Source organism: Rhincodon typus, chromosome 18, assembly GCF_021869965.1.
Source record: "Rhincodon typus isolate 14 chromosome 18, sRhiTyp1.1, whole genome shotgun sequence".
In the NCBI taxonomy this organism is placed as follows: Eukaryota; Metazoa; Chordata; class Chondrichthyes; order Orectolobiformes; family Rhincodontidae; genus Rhincodon; species Rhincodon typus.
In genome coordinates, this window is record NC_063349.1 from 27296156 (window position 1) to 27313461 (window position 17306).

The 17306-nt window shown below is 41.0% G+C and overlaps 1 protein-coding gene across 3 annotated transcripts in view; it reads left to right on the forward strand.

The window, feature by feature from the left end:
• The window catches only part of si:dkey-97m3.1 (fatty acyl-CoA reductase 1), a 160516-nt gene that overhangs the window by 123417 nt on the left and 19793 nt on the right, over positions 1-17306 (forward strand). For all 3 annotated transcript variants that reach the window (XM_048607795.1, XM_048607793.1, XM_048607794.1), the window contains 3 exons: positions 721-898; positions 8778-8822; positions 15854-15972. In XM_048607795.1, the coding sequence (XP_048463752.1) occupies positions 721-898; positions 8778-8822; positions 15854-15972 (342 nt within the window). The remainder of the gene's footprint in view (positions 1-720; positions 899-8777; positions 8823-15853; positions 15973-17306) is intronic.

The following is a 17306-nucleotide window of genomic DNA, read 5'->3' on the forward strand; positions in this document are numbered from 1 at the left end:
TTTGTGAAGTTTCAGTGGAACATCTCATTTGAGGCTCAATCGGCTCAGTATGGGAAATTCACTGTCACACATTATTGCTCTGCAATTAGCCATTAAACTGCTGTTTCCACAATACCACCATTCCCCTCAGATACTTAACAAAGAAGAAATGTGTAAGGTTTTTGATTCATGATGTTTTGTAAATTATTTTAGAATTTCCTTTTTATAAAATTTCGATCTCACAGTTTCTTTGCAAGTGTATTAATTGTAGACATTCATTTGTGATGTGAAGTCATAAGCCATTTAAGCTTAATTATTTAATCCTCTGAGTTCTGAAGGACATTTGAACTTTGTAACAGTCACAATATTTTTGCTCGTCTAAAATCCATCAAATGATTTTCTTTACATTTCCAACTGTGAAGAAAGAAAAAAAAATGGTAAAATAGTCTTTAGTATAGACATATACTGTTTTAGATATTTCTTGGATCATCCACAAACGTTGCGTTTGTGTCATCCCTCCCATGCCTCCGGTGATATTTTATTTTTATTGTATCTTTGCTTGTTCCATCACTAAAAGGCTGAAAAATTCAGGAGGTTCTTTGTTCTGACCCCCATCTCTCCTGTATTTAATTAACCAGTTGTTTGTGATGGCTAACCATGATCAAGGAATCCTTTTGTTGTATCTCAGTTATTCTGTAGCAGTTTCTCATGGTATATAATGATTCTGTTGCTTTTTTCAAGGTGGATGGATGATAGTATGATCCAAGACATCACCCCCAAACTGATTGGAGACCGGCCAAACACATATACCTATACAAAGGCACTCGCAGAGTATGTGGTGCAGCAAGAGAGTGAGGATTTGAATATTGCCATAATCAGGCCTTCTATTGTTGGAGCCAGTTGGCAAGAGCCATTCCCAGTAAGTGATGTTCTTTTACATAATGTATTTTATCATCCTGGTTTCCTTTTAGCAATTTGTAGCTTATATTAAAGCTCTGGGCAATTAGGAATGGGCAATAAATGCTGGCCTAGCCAGCGATACCCACATCCCATGAATGAGTAAAAAAAATTGTTTAAAGATCTTAGTTGTCTGTACACTGGATAGATATTGGAGGATAGGACCTTTTAGTTGGGGGGGGAAGTAAGAAGAGGTAAATTGAAATGTGAAATGCTTGAATTGTACTTGAGTTAATTTATAAGCTATCATGCCTATTGAAGTAGATCTAATGTCACAGAAGCCATTTTGTCACTGGAGGTGAGATGGAGTCAGTTACTCATTTCTACAGAGTTTGAGACAGATGGTAAAGCTTCTCTGAATATGGATCTGTTCAAGCCTTAGTAGACTTGTACTTTATAGGGAGTTGTGAAATGTTGAGGAGAAGTATTTGGTGTGCATGGATAAATAGGCCCTTCAGAGATGGTTCATTTAATGATGACAACGTAGATATTAGCTGTCCCAAATAAAAACCGAAAGAAATGTGGATGCTGTAAATCAGGAACAAAAACAGAAGTTGCTGGAAAAACTCAGCAGGTCTTACAGCATTTGTGAAGAAAAAAATCAAATTAACATCGAGTCCAGTGACCCTTCCTCAGAACATTCTGAAGAAGGGTCACTGGACCCGAAACATTAACTCCAATTAGCTATCCCAGCTTGATGTTCCTTTTTAGAATGACACTTAGTCATCTTGCAGTTGTTTGGCCATGGCCCCATTGTGGTTTGTATCGTAATAAATTGAAGCTTATCTGGTGTGGTAATATATTATTGCACAAAGATAGAGTCAGAGGAATTTGTAGCATCACATGAGGCCATTTGGCCAAACCATGGAAGACAGTGTGTAACCAGCCAATCTAATCCCACTTCTCAGTTTTCTGTTCAACATTTCATATGCATATTCTTTTTTAATTCACTCATGGGACATGGGCATCGCTGGCTGGGCCAGCATTTATTATCCATCTCTAGTTGCTGTTGAGAAGATGGCAGTGAGCTACCTTCTTGAACTGCTGCAGTCCATGTGCTATAGATTGACCCCCAATGCACTTATGGAGGGATTTGTAGGATTTTGATCCAGTGACAGTGAAGGAAAGGTAATCTGTTTAAGTCAAGATGGTGAGCGACTTGGAGGGGAACTTGCAGGTGGTAGTGTTCCCATGTACCTGTTGCCTTTGACCTTCTAGATAGAAGTGGTCGTGGGATTGAAAGGTGCTGTCTCAAAATGTTTGGTGAATTTCAGCAGTGCATATTGTAGGTAGCACACACTGCTGCTACTAATCATTGCTGATGGAGGGAGTAAGTGCTTGTGGATTTGGTGCCAGTCAAGTGGGCTGCTTTGTCCTGGATTGTGTCAAGTTTTTTGTGTGTTGTTGGAGCTGCATTGATCCAGGCAAGTGGTGAGTATTTCATCTGACTTGTGCCTTGTAAATGGTGGATAGGTTTTGTGGAGTCAGAAAGTGAGTTACTCAACACAGTATTCTTAATCTCTGATTTGCTCTTGTAGCCACTGGGTTTATGTGGTGAGTTCAGTTGAGTGCCTGATCAGTGGTAATCCCAAGGATGTTAATAGTGGGAGATTCAATGATGATAATACTATTGAATATCAAGGGGTGATGGTTTGATTATCTCTTATTGGAGCTGGTCATTGCTTGGCATTCATGTGGCATGAATATTACTTGCCACGTGTCAGCCCTAGCCTGGATGTTGTCCAGATCTTGTTGCATTTGAACATGGACTGCTTCAGTATCTGAGGAGTCGCGGATGGTGCTGAACATTGTGCAATCATTGGCGAACATCCCCACTTCTTAGCTTATGATGGAGGGAAGGTCATTGATGAAGCAGCTGGAGATGTGTGCACCTAGGACACTACCCTGAGGAACAGTTGTAGAGATTCCTGGAGTTGGGACGACTGATCTCCAATAACCACAACTATGTTTCTATGTGCCACATTGATTGATTGAATGCGGTCTCGATGTCAAGGGCTGTCACTTTCACCTCACCTCTGGAATTCAGCTTTTTTGTCCATGTTTGAAGCAAGGCTGTAATGAACTCAGGAGCAAGTTGCCATCGCCGAACCCAAACTGGGCATCAGTGAGCTGAGCAGGTGCTGCTTGATATCACTATTGATGATAGTTTCCATCACTTTACTGATGAATGAGAGCAGAGTGATGGAATGATAATTGGCTGGATTGGATTCATCCTGCTTTTTGTGTACAGGACATACCTGGACAATTTCCCACATTGTTGTGTAGATACCAGTGTTGTAACTGGACTGGAACAGCTTGGCTAGGGGAGCAGCAAGTTCTGGAGCACAAGCCTTCAGTGCTATTGCCGGAATGTTGTCAGGCCCGATAGCCTTTGCAATATCCAGTGCCGACTCGTTTCTTGATATCATGTCATTGAAGACTGTAATCTGTAATGCTGGGGACCACTGGAGAAGGCTGCAATGGATCAGCCACTCAACATTTCAAGTTGAAGATTGCTGTGAATGCTGCAGCAATATCTTTTGCACTGATATGTTAGGCTCTTCCGTCATTGAGGGTGAAGATACTTGTGGAGCCTGCTCCTCCTGTGAGTTATTTAATTATCCACCCCCATTGATGATTGGATATGGCTGAAGTGCAGAGCTTACCTCTGATCCATTGGCTATGGGATCGCTTAGCTCAGTCTATCTCTTGCTGCTTACGCATGCAAACAGTCCTCATTGGTAGCCTCACCGGATTGACACCTCATTTTTGGGTATGCCTAATGTTGCCTTTGGCATGCCCTCCTGCACTCTCCAGTGAACCAGGATTGATCCCCTGGCTTGCTGGTAATGGTTGAGTGGGGATCCACCAGGCCATGAGGTTCCTGATTGTGCTGGAGTACAATTCTGAATTATAGAATCCCTACAGAATGGATACAGGCCCTTCAGCCCAACAAGTCCACACTGACTCTCAAAGCAGCCCACCCAGACTCATGCCCCTATAACCCACCTAATCTACACATCCCTGAACACTACGGGCAATTTAGCATGGCCAGTCCACCTAACCTGCACATCTTGGGACTGTGGGAGGTGGGAGGTAACCCGTGCAGACACGGCAGAATGTGCAAACTCCTCACAGACAGCTATGTGAGGGTGGTATCAAACCTGGGGTCCCTGGCACTGTGAGGCAGCAGTGCTAACCACTGAGCCACCCTGGTCTGCTACAGTGCTGGCCCCTAACCCATCATAGGTGCCCAGTCTTGTATTGCTAGATCTGTTTGAAATCTGTCCTATTTAGCACAGTGGTAGTGCCACACAGCATGATAGAAGGTATTCATAATGTGAAAGCTGTAGTGATTGTAATGAGGTCAGCTAGGTAGACCTCAGAATATAAAGTAACCTGATTGGACTAGATTAACATCCCCAATCAGGGAGCCCTGGCTGACAGATAAAAAGGAGCATCTGACATCCTGTCACTCTGAGCTGGATCGGTGTCAAGGACTGTCCGCGTCAAAATAAAGGGTGACTTTGTCACAGGATACTGGCCTCTTTGGAATTATTTCAGTGGTGATGAGAGAAAAGCATGCTCCTGAAGAAATTTACTCGCAATAGTTTTTGATTTGGGGTAAGCATTTTTGGCATCATGACTCATTCAATCCCACTGTCAAAGACTGGGCCCAGTATGTAGAACAAATGTGCAATTTTTCTGGGTAAATGACATTGGAACAGATGAGAAGCAAGAGTAATTCTCCTGACAGATTGCAGATTGGCAGCTTATTGAGATATTAGGAGCCTAACTTTCCCTGAGGCACCAGGTACTAAACCCTTCCAAGACTTGATAGATTTAGTTAAGGAATATTACAGCCCCAAGCCTCCTCTAATTACTGAGATGCTATCGGTTTTACTTGGCAATCTGAGTACAAGGGGAATCCGTATAGGGATTTTTCACTAGGCTAGGATTACTGGCAGAGGCATTTTGACTTTGGCTTAACCCTTAATGAGATGCCGAGAGTCTGTTTAATGTGAATTAATGATGTAACCATGCAAAAGCACCTACTAGCTCAAGCCCAAGTGGACTTTATCATTGTAGAATGCAGCAAGTGGATCATATGAGTTGCAGGGTATTCCAATGGAAGCGGACACCCTGGCTAATCTGACTGAGTTTGGGGGAACACCATTTGAGTGAAGGCAATTGCACAGCCTCACTCAGGGCATAGCTTGAGCAGACGGACTCCAGGTCAGCCAACAGCAAAACCCCAAAACAAAACCGAGCCTTGGCCAAACAATTAAAATTTTCTTTAGGATCCAGCCAGGCAAGCCATTGTAGTTGCTGCCGGTTTGCAGATTCAAGACAGCAAAAGAGTCCCCACTGGATCTAGGTTGATTAAGCGAACTCCTAGGCCAGGAGTGTGCACACCTTGGAAAGTCTACCTACATCTGGTTTGGAACAATTAAATTGCTTAGCAACATCCAAATGAACCAATCAAAACAAGTGTCTCGTTAAAGGGTCACCTGGTTCTAATGGAGGTCGATACCTGTGCAGCCGTTTCAGTGATCACAGAACAGTCTAACATTCACTCTGGACTCTAACCTTTATGCTTGCGCAAGATGTTGGCTAGACTGAGAACCCATAAAGGAAACTTTACATGATGTGGAGGTGCTGGTGTTGACCTGGGGTGGACAAGGTCAAAAATCACAACACCAGGCTATAGTCCAACAGGTTTATTTGAAAACACTAGCTTTCAAAGCCTTGCTCCTACTTCAGGTGTAGGAGAGGTGGCATCAGACAGAATTTATAAGTGAGATCAAAGGTCATAGAACTGAAGCAAATGTATTGAACAAACCTAAGATTGCTGTTAAATCTTTATCAGTTAGAAAGGAGATGCAGGTTTCAAGTGATTAATATGCAAATCTCCACATTTCTTTCAAGTCACTGAACTTTTACAGATTCAGGGTACATCATCAATTCTGGTCTCTTTTGCAATGCACCAGGTTCAGTTATCACTGATTGTAGTGAAAGGCTCAGGCCCAAGCTTGAGGGGGCAAAATTGGTTTGAGTGTGATTCACGTAGATGGGCTGAACATTTTGCGATTAGAAAATGGCTGCCTGAGTTACGTCCTAATTAAATACCTGGATATTTTCAGGAAGGTCTAGGGACTATCAAAGGAGCCAAAGCCAACTTACATGTTGATCAGGAAGCAATTCCATAATTCTGCAAGGCCTGCCCAGTGCCAATTGCCTTAGGGGCAAAAGGAGTGGCAGAAATCAGAAGGTTGGAAAGCGACAGAATCAAACCAGTCCAGTTTACAGAATGGGCAGCACCGGTCATGCTGATGTGAAGCCAAACAGGTCAGTTCACCTTTGTGGGGATTTTAAAGAAATGGTAAACTGTTTTTTTTTGCAGCTAGATAAATACACAACCCCTCACATTTATACGCAAAGCTGTCCTTCACAATGCTGGACATGAGCCATGCATAATTGCAATTGGATGAGGATTCCCAGATGGATGCTGCAACTAATATCTGTAAGAGTTTGTACCAATACAGGAGACTTCCATTTAGGGTATTGTCAGCTTGTGCACTTTTTCAGTGGACAATGGGGAACATTTTACAAGGTCTACCCCAGGGTCACCATTTATGTAGATGATATGCTAACAACAAGGACCAATAAGGAGCTCTTGGAGAACTTTGACAGACTCTTCAGTCATTTCTCCCAGGTAGGCATACACCTTAGAAGGGAAAAGTATGTTCCAGGCATGCCAAGTGACCTACTTGGGCTACAGACTCAATAAGACCAGGGTACACCCATTAGAAGATAGTGAAGACAAACAAAAGTGCCCCAGCTTCTCTGTCTGTACCAGAGCTTAGCTCTTCCCTTGGGCTATTGCAGAAAGTTCATACATAACCTGGCCTCCACCCCAGCACCTTTGCATCAACTCAAAGTCAGCCTTGGAAATTGTCACATGCAACACCGTAGCTTTCAGGGAAGTGAAGAGACAGCTATTATCCTCTAGTGTGTTGGCACTCTACAGTCCCAAGTGAGATCTGATATTGACATGCGATTTGTCCCTGTATGGCATCAAGGAGTATTAGCTCATAGGTGGCCCAGTGGAGGGGAACACCCAATAGCATATGCATTAGCCAAAGTCATAGATGGAGTATAAATACATCCAGATAGAGAAGGAAGGTTTGGCAGTCAAATGGAGTCAGGAAGGGTTTAGTATCTGGAGCCTCAGGGTAAGTTAGGCTCCAAATAACTGAAAAAGCTGCCAGCCCACAAGCTATCAGGAGAACTACTCATTGCTTTGCATCTGCCCCAATGTCATTTGCCTGGAAAAAAATAACATTCATTCCACAAACCGCACCCAGTCTTCAGCAGGTTCAAATAAGTCAAGCTTCCCAAATAACAGCATTATGCTAGAGATGCTTAACCAAATCAAAGACAACTGTTGTGAGCAAATTTCTTCAGGACCATGCTTTACTCTTGTTGCAATTGAAATAACTCCACAGAGGCAGATATCCTGTGACCAAGTCACCCCTTATTTCAACATGGAGAATCCTTGACACTGACACAGCTCTCTCAGAGTGAGCAGAGCATCTGACACTTCTGTTTTTATCTGTCAGCCAGGCCCCCTGATTGGACCAGGTTAACAGCCCCAATCAGGGAAATTATATTCTATGAGGTCCACCTGGCTGACCTTGTTGCAATCACTGCAACATTAATAATGCATTTGATAGACTGTTGCATAGTCACACAGGCACACAACTTAGAGAGAATGTGAATGGAGAAGTGGGAATGGATGAACATTCTGAAGTCTGAAGCAATGCTGTCTGACCATAGACCTTATGTCATTGCATGGTCTTTGCACTTATAAGACACATGATTGTTATTTGAAATATTATAAAATTGTAGCTTGTTACTGCTTCTCCCTGATCACGATTTCTAATATTGTACCTAACATGTAAATTTAAATAAAATGCACAGACGCAAAATGTTTTTCTGTGTACAAAGTTATTTGTCTTTTGCAACACTTTCCAGAGAGAAGTATCAATAACAAGGCATAAGAATGTTAGTTGAAGTTTGGGGTTACAACTAGTAAAAATCTATGAGGTCCTTTGAGTAACGAGAAAAATATAAAAGTGGCAGTGAACTGTGTTCTGTAAATGGTGAGTGATTTAAGCTTGTTGAGGTATTTTCTCAACCAGACATTCTGAGAGATGGATTAACATTCATCTTATTTAAAGTTAACCTCAAAGTATCTCTATTTAAATTAATCAGCTTTATATCATCAAATAGATGTAATATAATATTTTGTACAGGCTTAATATATATCATACACTTTTCCCTAAAAATGTATTTGTGCTCACAAACACAAGTGGTTCAATACTCAAAGCTGGATAATATTCCTATCAATCTTATTTACTCCAACAAAAATAATTATTTAGTTCTGTCTCCGTAACACCTTTAGAAACATCTATGGATGGAAGCTGAGAAGTGAAGAGGATTTACAAATGTTTATATGGGATCTGCAAACATTTTTAATGCTTCTAAACTACATTTATAAATTATCCTGCATTTTTAATCCTTTGAAAAGAGAATATTTTCATCTTTCAGTAAGCTGCCAACTTTTCTTCTATACTACATCCCAGAATCAATTCGTTGTAATTTTTTTAATAAGTGATGATCAATAGAGGAATGAAAGTAGATTCTCAAATGATTTCTTGCTTCTCGTGCCAAACTGTGAGAAAACTGTGAACACTCCTTGCTGACCACTGTAAAATCAATTATAGACAATAAAGTCATGAATTTAAAAAACTAACTAACTTTTTTTTATTAAATAGGGTTGGATTGACAATTTCAATGGACCAAGTGGACTTTTCATCGCTGTATGTAAATTATCTTTTTCGTTGTGTTTTCTAGAGTAAATAAATCTGAAAAAGTTATTGAAGTTACAGGTGAATCATATTGTATGGCTGTATTTCCTGTCCCCTCAGGGCTGAATGCCAAACAACCTGTCCTTTCATTTTCATCATATCGCTTCCTTCACCTGGTTTGCTGCCTTGAAAAAGTTTACCTCGCACTTCGCTGGATTGAATTCCATTTCCCATTTTTTCTGTGCACCTTACCATTCTATTCATATCTTCCTGTAATTTTTGACTTTCGTCTTCACTATCAGCAGTGTGACCAATATGCAAACCTTTTAATCATTTTCCCTACGGTGAAGTTTAAATCATTGGTGCGTACTATGAAAGGCAAACACTGAGCCCTGTGGGACCTAACTGGAAGCAGCCTTCCAGTCACGAAAATTCCCTTCAACCATTACCCTTTGCTTCGTGCTACTAAGTTGAGTTTAGATCAAACTTTCAGTCTTTTCTTGAAACCCATGGTTATAATCAGTTTTCCAGGTAGGGGTTTATCAAAATCCTTCTTAAAATCCATGTGAGACTGCATAAAATGTGCTACCATCAGCCTACCTTATTTCCTCTTCAAAAGAAATCAAGTTATTTAGACATGACCTTGCTTTAACAAATTCATGCTGCCTGATTGTTATTAGTCTGTGCTCCTCTGCATAATGATTTATATGGTTCCTTAGAATTTTTAAAAATCATTTTAATCTTACAAGAACTAGAAGCGGGAGTAGACAGCTCACTCCCTCAAGCCTGTTCCACCATTCAATATGATCGTGGCTGATGTCATCTCAGCCTCAACTCCATTTTCGTGCCTGCTCCCCAGAACCATTCAACCTGTATTTAATTAAAAATCCATTTATCCCCTCCTTAAACTTGCTGACAGTTCTGCCATCGACCGCACTCTGGGATAGTGAATTCCACAGATTCACAACTTTTGAGAGAAGTAATTCCTCTTCATCTGTTTTAAATCTGCACCCCTTATCCTAAAACTGTGGCTTTTCATTCTAGTTTGCCACAAGGGAAACATCCGCTCTGTGTTCTTTGTCAATCCACTTTAATAGCTTGTATATGTCAATTAGATCTCCTCCCATTCTTCTACTCTAGAGAGTATCTTGCTTTCAGGTGAGCAACTCCACCTTAAGTGGAATGTGTTAGGTTGTGGGTTCCTGGAATATACACTCCACGCATAAGTAATGCTGTAAGTAAAATTTTATTAAATTATCAAATTTAAGAAAAATGTGGAAAGCAAAAACAAACTTAATCTTCCAAGCTTCTCAAATGCTTTGGTCAATTCTTTCATTAGTCATTTTAAGAAGAATCAGCTTGGAATTTCCTCTGCTATCTAACTCCAAACTGACTAGTGTAACAACTGAAGAAGTGGCAAAAAGATGCACTGCCAGATCCTGGCCCCAAACTAATTTTCATCCTCCATTTCTATCTGAGCTGCATTGGCTGCTCATTCTGCTACATGTACAAGCAGCAAACAAGATGAGGGTAGGCTACAGGTGCACTACTCAATCTACCCTGACTACTATCCTCTGTCACTGCTAGGAGCACTCAGGCAGGAGACTGTGTAGTGGGTGAGAAGGTACCAAGGTTGCAGTTGGAGATAGAGAACTTTTTAGTGGTCATCTCTTCAAGTTAGCTACAAGCAATTATTTTTGTGGGCCTTGGCATTTATTCCCTTCTGAGCTCCACTTCCTTTGAATTGCCTCTTGTCTGTTTAATTGTTATGCTGGCGTAGTCTACTGCAATAGTTAAAGGAATTGGGACAGTAATTGAAAATTCAATTCTAATATTGTAGTGCATATTAAAGAAATCCACCCTATCCTGTGTAAGTGAAATCTATAGGATTATTGCAATTAAATTAACTTTGTCTAGAATATTCATAATCCAAATGCAATCTCAAAGGAAACATCATGATAAAATAGCAGCATTTCATTCTAATTTAAGAAGGTGATTCATTCATTTAGTGGTTAGTCTTCCTTTAGCCTGGAATACCCTTCAACACAAAAGTGACAATCAGAATTCATACATGTGTTTTTAAAATGTTAATCAGGAGTCTCTCTAGCTTTTGCTTTCAAATTCTCATTTCCTCTCTACCCCTACAATCTTCTACAGCCTGCTGCCCCCTTTAAATCTCTATATGCCACCAATAATGATCTCTTGAGCATTCCTAATTTTAATTGCTTCTGTATTTCTGGCCAAGCTTTTATGTGCCAGGGTCCTAACGTCTGGAATTTCCTTACTAAGACTTTTCACCTCTTTTCCATCTGTTTAAAATGGCCTTTTAAAACCTACATTTTTGCCCAAGCCTTTGGTCATTTTGGCTTAATATCTCTGATGTTGTTTGGTATTATGTTTATAAAGTACATTGTGATTTGTAAATTGGGTTTATTTTGGGGTGGCACGGTGGCTTGGTGGTTAGCACTTCTGCCTCACAGCACCAGGGACCCAGGTTCAATTCCACCCTTGAGCAACTGTCTGTGTGGAGTTTTCAAATTCTCCTCATGTCTGCATTGGTTTCCTCCGGGTGCTCTGGTTTCCTCCACAGTCCAAAGATGTGCAGGCTAGGTGGATTGGCTATGCTAAATTGCCCATAGTGCCCAGGGATGTTTAGGTTAGATGGGTTAGACATGGAAAACCAGGGGTGGGAAAATGGGTCTGGGTGGGATGCTCTTCAGAAGGGTGGTGTGGACTTGTTAGACTGAATGGCCTGTTTCCACACTGTAGGGATTCTGTGATTCTACAAAGGCACTATATCAATGCAATTGGTTGTGTTGTTCAGGAATGACAAAGTGAGAGTTAATTTGGATGAAACAGATTTGGTGAAAATAATTTTCCAGCTGCAATAAAGGTCAAAGAATGAATCTATTTTAAATAATCCATGTCACAACACTTTCTATATCTACCTGAAATTGTCTGTATTTTTCATAGAGTCAACACCAATTGTGGGAAATTACAATGTCACGTGTCGTTACGTCCCTAATAGTATTGTGGGTCCACCTGCAACAAATAACTGCAGTGAATCACGAAGGCATCTCACGATCCCATAAGCGAATTAAAATAAAAATTATTTGTTATAATGACATAATGGATTATAGAAGAGGGATTTTGTTCACATTATATTTAATTTTACGAGATAAAATAAACAGATTACCACTGAAATTGCAGACCATGCAGCAGACAAACTAATTCATGATTTAATTTTCAAGTTTAACTGATTATGTTACTGAAGTGTGTTTCTCCCAGCTATAACCTGCAATTGAATGTCGGTACTGATAAATGTAGCTTGTCCAGGACATCAAATTGGTAAACTTTTTACTTTGTGTCTTTTCAGACTAGAGAGAGAATTTTGAAGAGAGGAACTGGCTTTCTCTCTATTCATGCTTAAGTTTCTCAAAATGTTGCATTTCTATCATTTGTAGAGATGGTGGTTATTATTTTTTTTTCATTTCTGATTGAAAATATACAGTATTACTATGAATGCATAAAGAAAAAACGGACAGTGGGATAAGAAAGATACAGGGGATTCTAAGGCAAGGTTTTAAAGACTTCACTGCCATCTTGGTTCCTTTTACAAGATGGGCACAGAATTATTCCTGATACCATTTATCACAGTTTATTTTAAACAAAACATATCCTGCTGTTGAATGTTAGTAGATAATGTCCTATGATCACTGTAAGGTGACTGTCACATTTCAACTCATACACATTTCTCATGAAGCGCTCTTGCCTAATTTTCCTCAACCAGTCACAAATTAAATTTATGGCGTTCACCTTTAAGAAACTCTGCAGTGCTTTACAAAGGGAAAAAAAAATTGATTGTGCTCTCGAGGAGGGTGACAGTGTGAAATCTACTTACTATGACACAAACTGCTGGTGGAACTCAAACAAAAAAGGGGATAATGGTTAAGTAGGTTCATTGACCTTCTAACGAATTTCAATGAGAGAAGTATTTGAGAAATTAATTCCTTGAGATGAAGACACAGCAAAGGGTTTCACCTTTGGTGGAGATGAGTTAGGTGATTAGGTAGGTAATGAAAAAGAGGTGGAAATAGGTAGTCTTGATGCAACATTAGTATGAGGCTTTGCTTTGGACAGAACAGAGCACAAAAGTTCATTATATAAAGTTTCAGAGGCCAGCTACAGTGGCTGTTGGAGTTGTAGGTTCATAGTTGCCTTGTAAGACATACAGAAAGGTTTCAGTTTGTCATGGTCTAATTGTGAGCAATGAACTAATGCTTAATTAAAAATGCACATCAGACAAAGATCCTAGTTGTATTACCAAGCCCTGGAGTCAGTTATGACAGTAGAAAGATTGAGCTGTAGTTCATTTGCGTGATGGCTACATCTAAAACCAAAGTGGAGGGACTTAAGAATGGATTGAAGAGAGAGAATACCACATTGGAGAATCGTAGAGATGTGCAGGTGATAGTGTGTGACAAGGGATACCATTAATGGGAACATAGCAACAGGAGTAGGCTGCTCACCTCGTAGAGTCTGCTCTGCCATTCAGTATGATCATGCCTGACCATTCCCTTCAATGCCTTTTCCTCACAATATCCTCATATCCTTTTATCTCCTTTAAATTTAGAAGTCTGCCATTTTTTATTTTAAACTTTCTCAATGACTGAGCTGCCACTGCCCTCTGGAGTAAAGAATTCCAAAGATTCACAACCCCGTGAGTTTAAAAAAAAGTTCTCATCACCTTGGTCCTAAGAGGCTTTTCCTTTATTTTGAAATTGTGTCCCCTGGTTACAGACTCATGACCAGGGGAAACATCTACCTTATCTATCCCTTTAAATATGTTAAGTTTCAATGAGATCATCTCTCCAAAATGCAAGAGAATACAAGCTCAGTTTTCCCAATCTCTCTTCATGGGACAGTCCGCCAATCTGGGAATTAGTCACATGAGCCATTGTTAGACTCCTTTGAATACCAGGGCAGATGTTTTGATTCCTATGCTCTGGAGCGTACAAAATGAGATGTTATGACTCCATTGGGACATGGAAACGTGGAACTGCAAAAGTAAAGGATGCAGACTACGGGAAGTAGGCAATGAGTGAATATAACCTGATCAGTACTGTCAAAGGAGGCAGAATTGAGAATGTTGGGGACGACTAAGTCAAGACGACAGCCTCACAGAATATAACTGATGGCTAAATCTAAAACCAAACTGGAGGGACTTAAGCTAACAAGGTGTAGAGCTGGATGAACACAGTTTGCCAAGCAGCATCATAGGAGCAGGAAGGCTGACGTTTCGGGCCTAGACCCTTCATCAGAAATGGAGGAGGGGAAGGGGGTTCTGAAATAAATAGGGAGAGAGGGGGAGGCGGATAGAAGATGGGTAGAGGAGAAGATAGGTGGAGAGGAGACAGACAGGTCAAAGAGGCAGGGATGGAGCCAGTAAAGGTGAGTGTAGGTGGGGAGGTAGGGAGGGGATAGGTCAGTCCAGGGAGGACGGACAGGTCAAGGGGGCGGAGATTTCCCCTCCTCCCACTGCATCCCAAAACCAGCCCAGCTCGTCCCCGCCTCCCTAACCTGTCCTTCCTCCCACCTATCCCCTCCTCCCACCTCAAGCCACACCCCCATTTCCGACCTACTAACCTCATCCCGCCCCCTTGACCTGTCCGTCCTCCCTGGACTGACCTATCCCCTCCCTACCTCCCCACCTACACTCACCTTTACTGGCTCCATCCCTGCCTCTTTGACCTGTCTGTCTCCTCTCCACCCATCTTCTATCCGCCTCCCCCTCTCTCCCTATTTATTTCAGAACCCCCTTCCCCTCCTCCATTTCTGATGAAGGGTCTAGGCCCGAAACGTCAGCCTTCCTGCTCCTATGATGCTGCTTGGCCTGCTGTGTTCATCCAGCTCTACACCTTGTTATCTCAGATTCTCCAGCATCTGCAGTTCCTACTATCTCTGGAGGGACTTAAGAATGGATTGAAGCGAGAGAATACCACATTGGAGAATCATAGAGATGTGCAGGTGATAGTGTGTGATACTATGTAGATCACAGGTAGTTTGATTAAAACAGAAGGTCACTAGGATTATTCTAAAATAGATCAGGACAATGCTTTAAACAAGAGGTTCAAATTGCCTGCAGATATACAGCCAAGAAAAGTAGTTGGTCAGTTACAAAGTCTGGATAAGGATCACAATAAGTTTCATGTGATAATATATCTATACGTTTGGCTACACTGCTTAGCATCTTAAAAATGGAAGCTATCTATTAGTCCTTCAGTGCAGCAGGTGGGATACATTCACAGCTTTCTGACTGGACATGAAATACTCACTATATTGGGAAAGGAAAAGAAATGCAGTTCATGTCTGAAACAATTTTTTTAAGTCCTTAGCCCATGAAATAAGGGGCTTAATACCGCTTTGAGATCTCCACTACAAAATCGGTTTGGAGCAGCTGATATCAGAGGCAGGAAAAATGGTTTTATTTTCATTTGCTAACTTGAATATTGAGCTAGGAACACCAGGAGTGTTCCTCTTAATCTCACATTTAAGGAACATTCCCTGATCTCTCTAATCTCCTAAACTGTTTGGCCACCAATTCTCATCGCCTAGTTTCTGAATACCCTCCCTGACTTCTCACCACACCCTTCACGCTCCTGGCCCTCATTTGTGTAAAAGCCATTGCAATGCTGACAACAACACGATCTTGGTTTCCTCTGATTGTTTGGCCATGCTAACTCCACCTCAATTTGAAACAGAGACCAAAGACAGCATTGTTCATACAGAGAGATTGGACACTGCCTATCTCCGCCACTCCAGCCACATCAAAGATAATCATATCATATTCGTATTGCTTGGTCTTGGGTTTTGCAGTGTGAAGAGAGGGTTGTCAGAAAGAGAGAGAGGTAAGGGGGCAGAGAAGCCAAATATCACAGTGTTGGCGAGTGATGAAATTTTGTAGTGAGTTGGGCTGATTACAGGCCAATTTATAATCGACTTTGTATATATGTTATTAATATGTTGTTTCCATTGTCCTGCAGGCTGGCAAGGGGATTCTTCGCACTATGAGAGCTACTAATGATGCGGTAGCTGACTTGATCCCTGTTGATGTAGTGGTTAATCTCACACTTGCAGCTGGTTGGTATACAGCAGTTCACAGGTGAGAGATCTATATGCTCCTTCCTGTATCTGATACTCACATCACTGATTTGTCACTCCAAGTATCTTCTTTCTCTTGAATTTTGCCAGTGTAAATCATCTTGTCACTCATCAACTGTTCCAATTTGAGCAAAATTTATGGTTTAATGGCTGCAGGTTTTATGGCCTTGTTATTTGCAATATTTGACAGGAGTTTAGCATTCTCTGGGAGAAACTGAGTTGATGCAGCTTATTAAAGAGAAGTAGAATTAGGAGATGCTTCTCTGAGGTTACCACTTTTGAACACATCACAAGATTTCCTCTGTTGTTTGGACTAAGCAAATGTTTAATGATAGAATCATTTTGACATACATGTGTGACAAATAACAGATCTACGCCAGTTGCCTTCTATTTTGAATTAAAAGGTACAGTTGAGCCACGGTTTCCCTTGTGGTTGCAGACATAGTATTTAATGTGACATTAATGTTTGGTTGGTTTTTCAATCTCCATTAACTGTATGGTGAAAGAAGAATGTTGTGGTTTAGTAGTAATGTCACTGGACTAGTAATCCAGAGAGCCGGGCTATATCAGCATGTGGATTTGAACCCTACCATGGTGAATGTGGAATTTGAATTCAATAAAGAAAAATCTGGAATTAAATTCTAGCCTAATGGTGACCATGTAACCATTGTCTTCAAAACCCATCTGATTCACTGGAGAAAACCTGCCATTCTTGCCTGGTGTAGCCTACATGTGACCCACATCAATGTGGTTGACGCTTAATTGCCTTCTGAAATGGCCTATAGAACCAGTCAGTTCAAGGGAAAGTAGGGATGGGCAACAAATTCTGGCCCTGCCAACAATTCCCACAGCCCACACAAAAATTGTTAAAAATTTATACTATTTAAAGCATTGTTGTTCTACAGAAGTCTGTAATGGACTTTGTTTTATTTACAACTAAATGATTTCTCAAGATGTTGCACAAAGTCATGTACGCCTTTCAGTGAAAGCTGGATTAGTGCACAAAGAGACTAATTAGACTGGGGTTGGGGAATGCATGAGGAAGGAGAGAGAGGAGGAAAGGTGGATGAATAAGTGAAAGGCGAATGGCAAAGTGTGAGTAAGAGGAAGCTTCTGTGGTTCACATACAGTGAAGACAAAGGCCAGGGAAATTATGTTGATGGATAAACTAGCATCCGGTGACACTGGTAAACACATGCACTGGGAATGAACTGTGGAAGCTGGGTCAAGGAAATAGGATCTCAGGGCCACATTTAGACCATTCAATCCCTTAAAACCTGTTAAATCAAGGTTGATCTGTATGTCAAAACCATTTTCCTGTCTTTTTTCCAAATC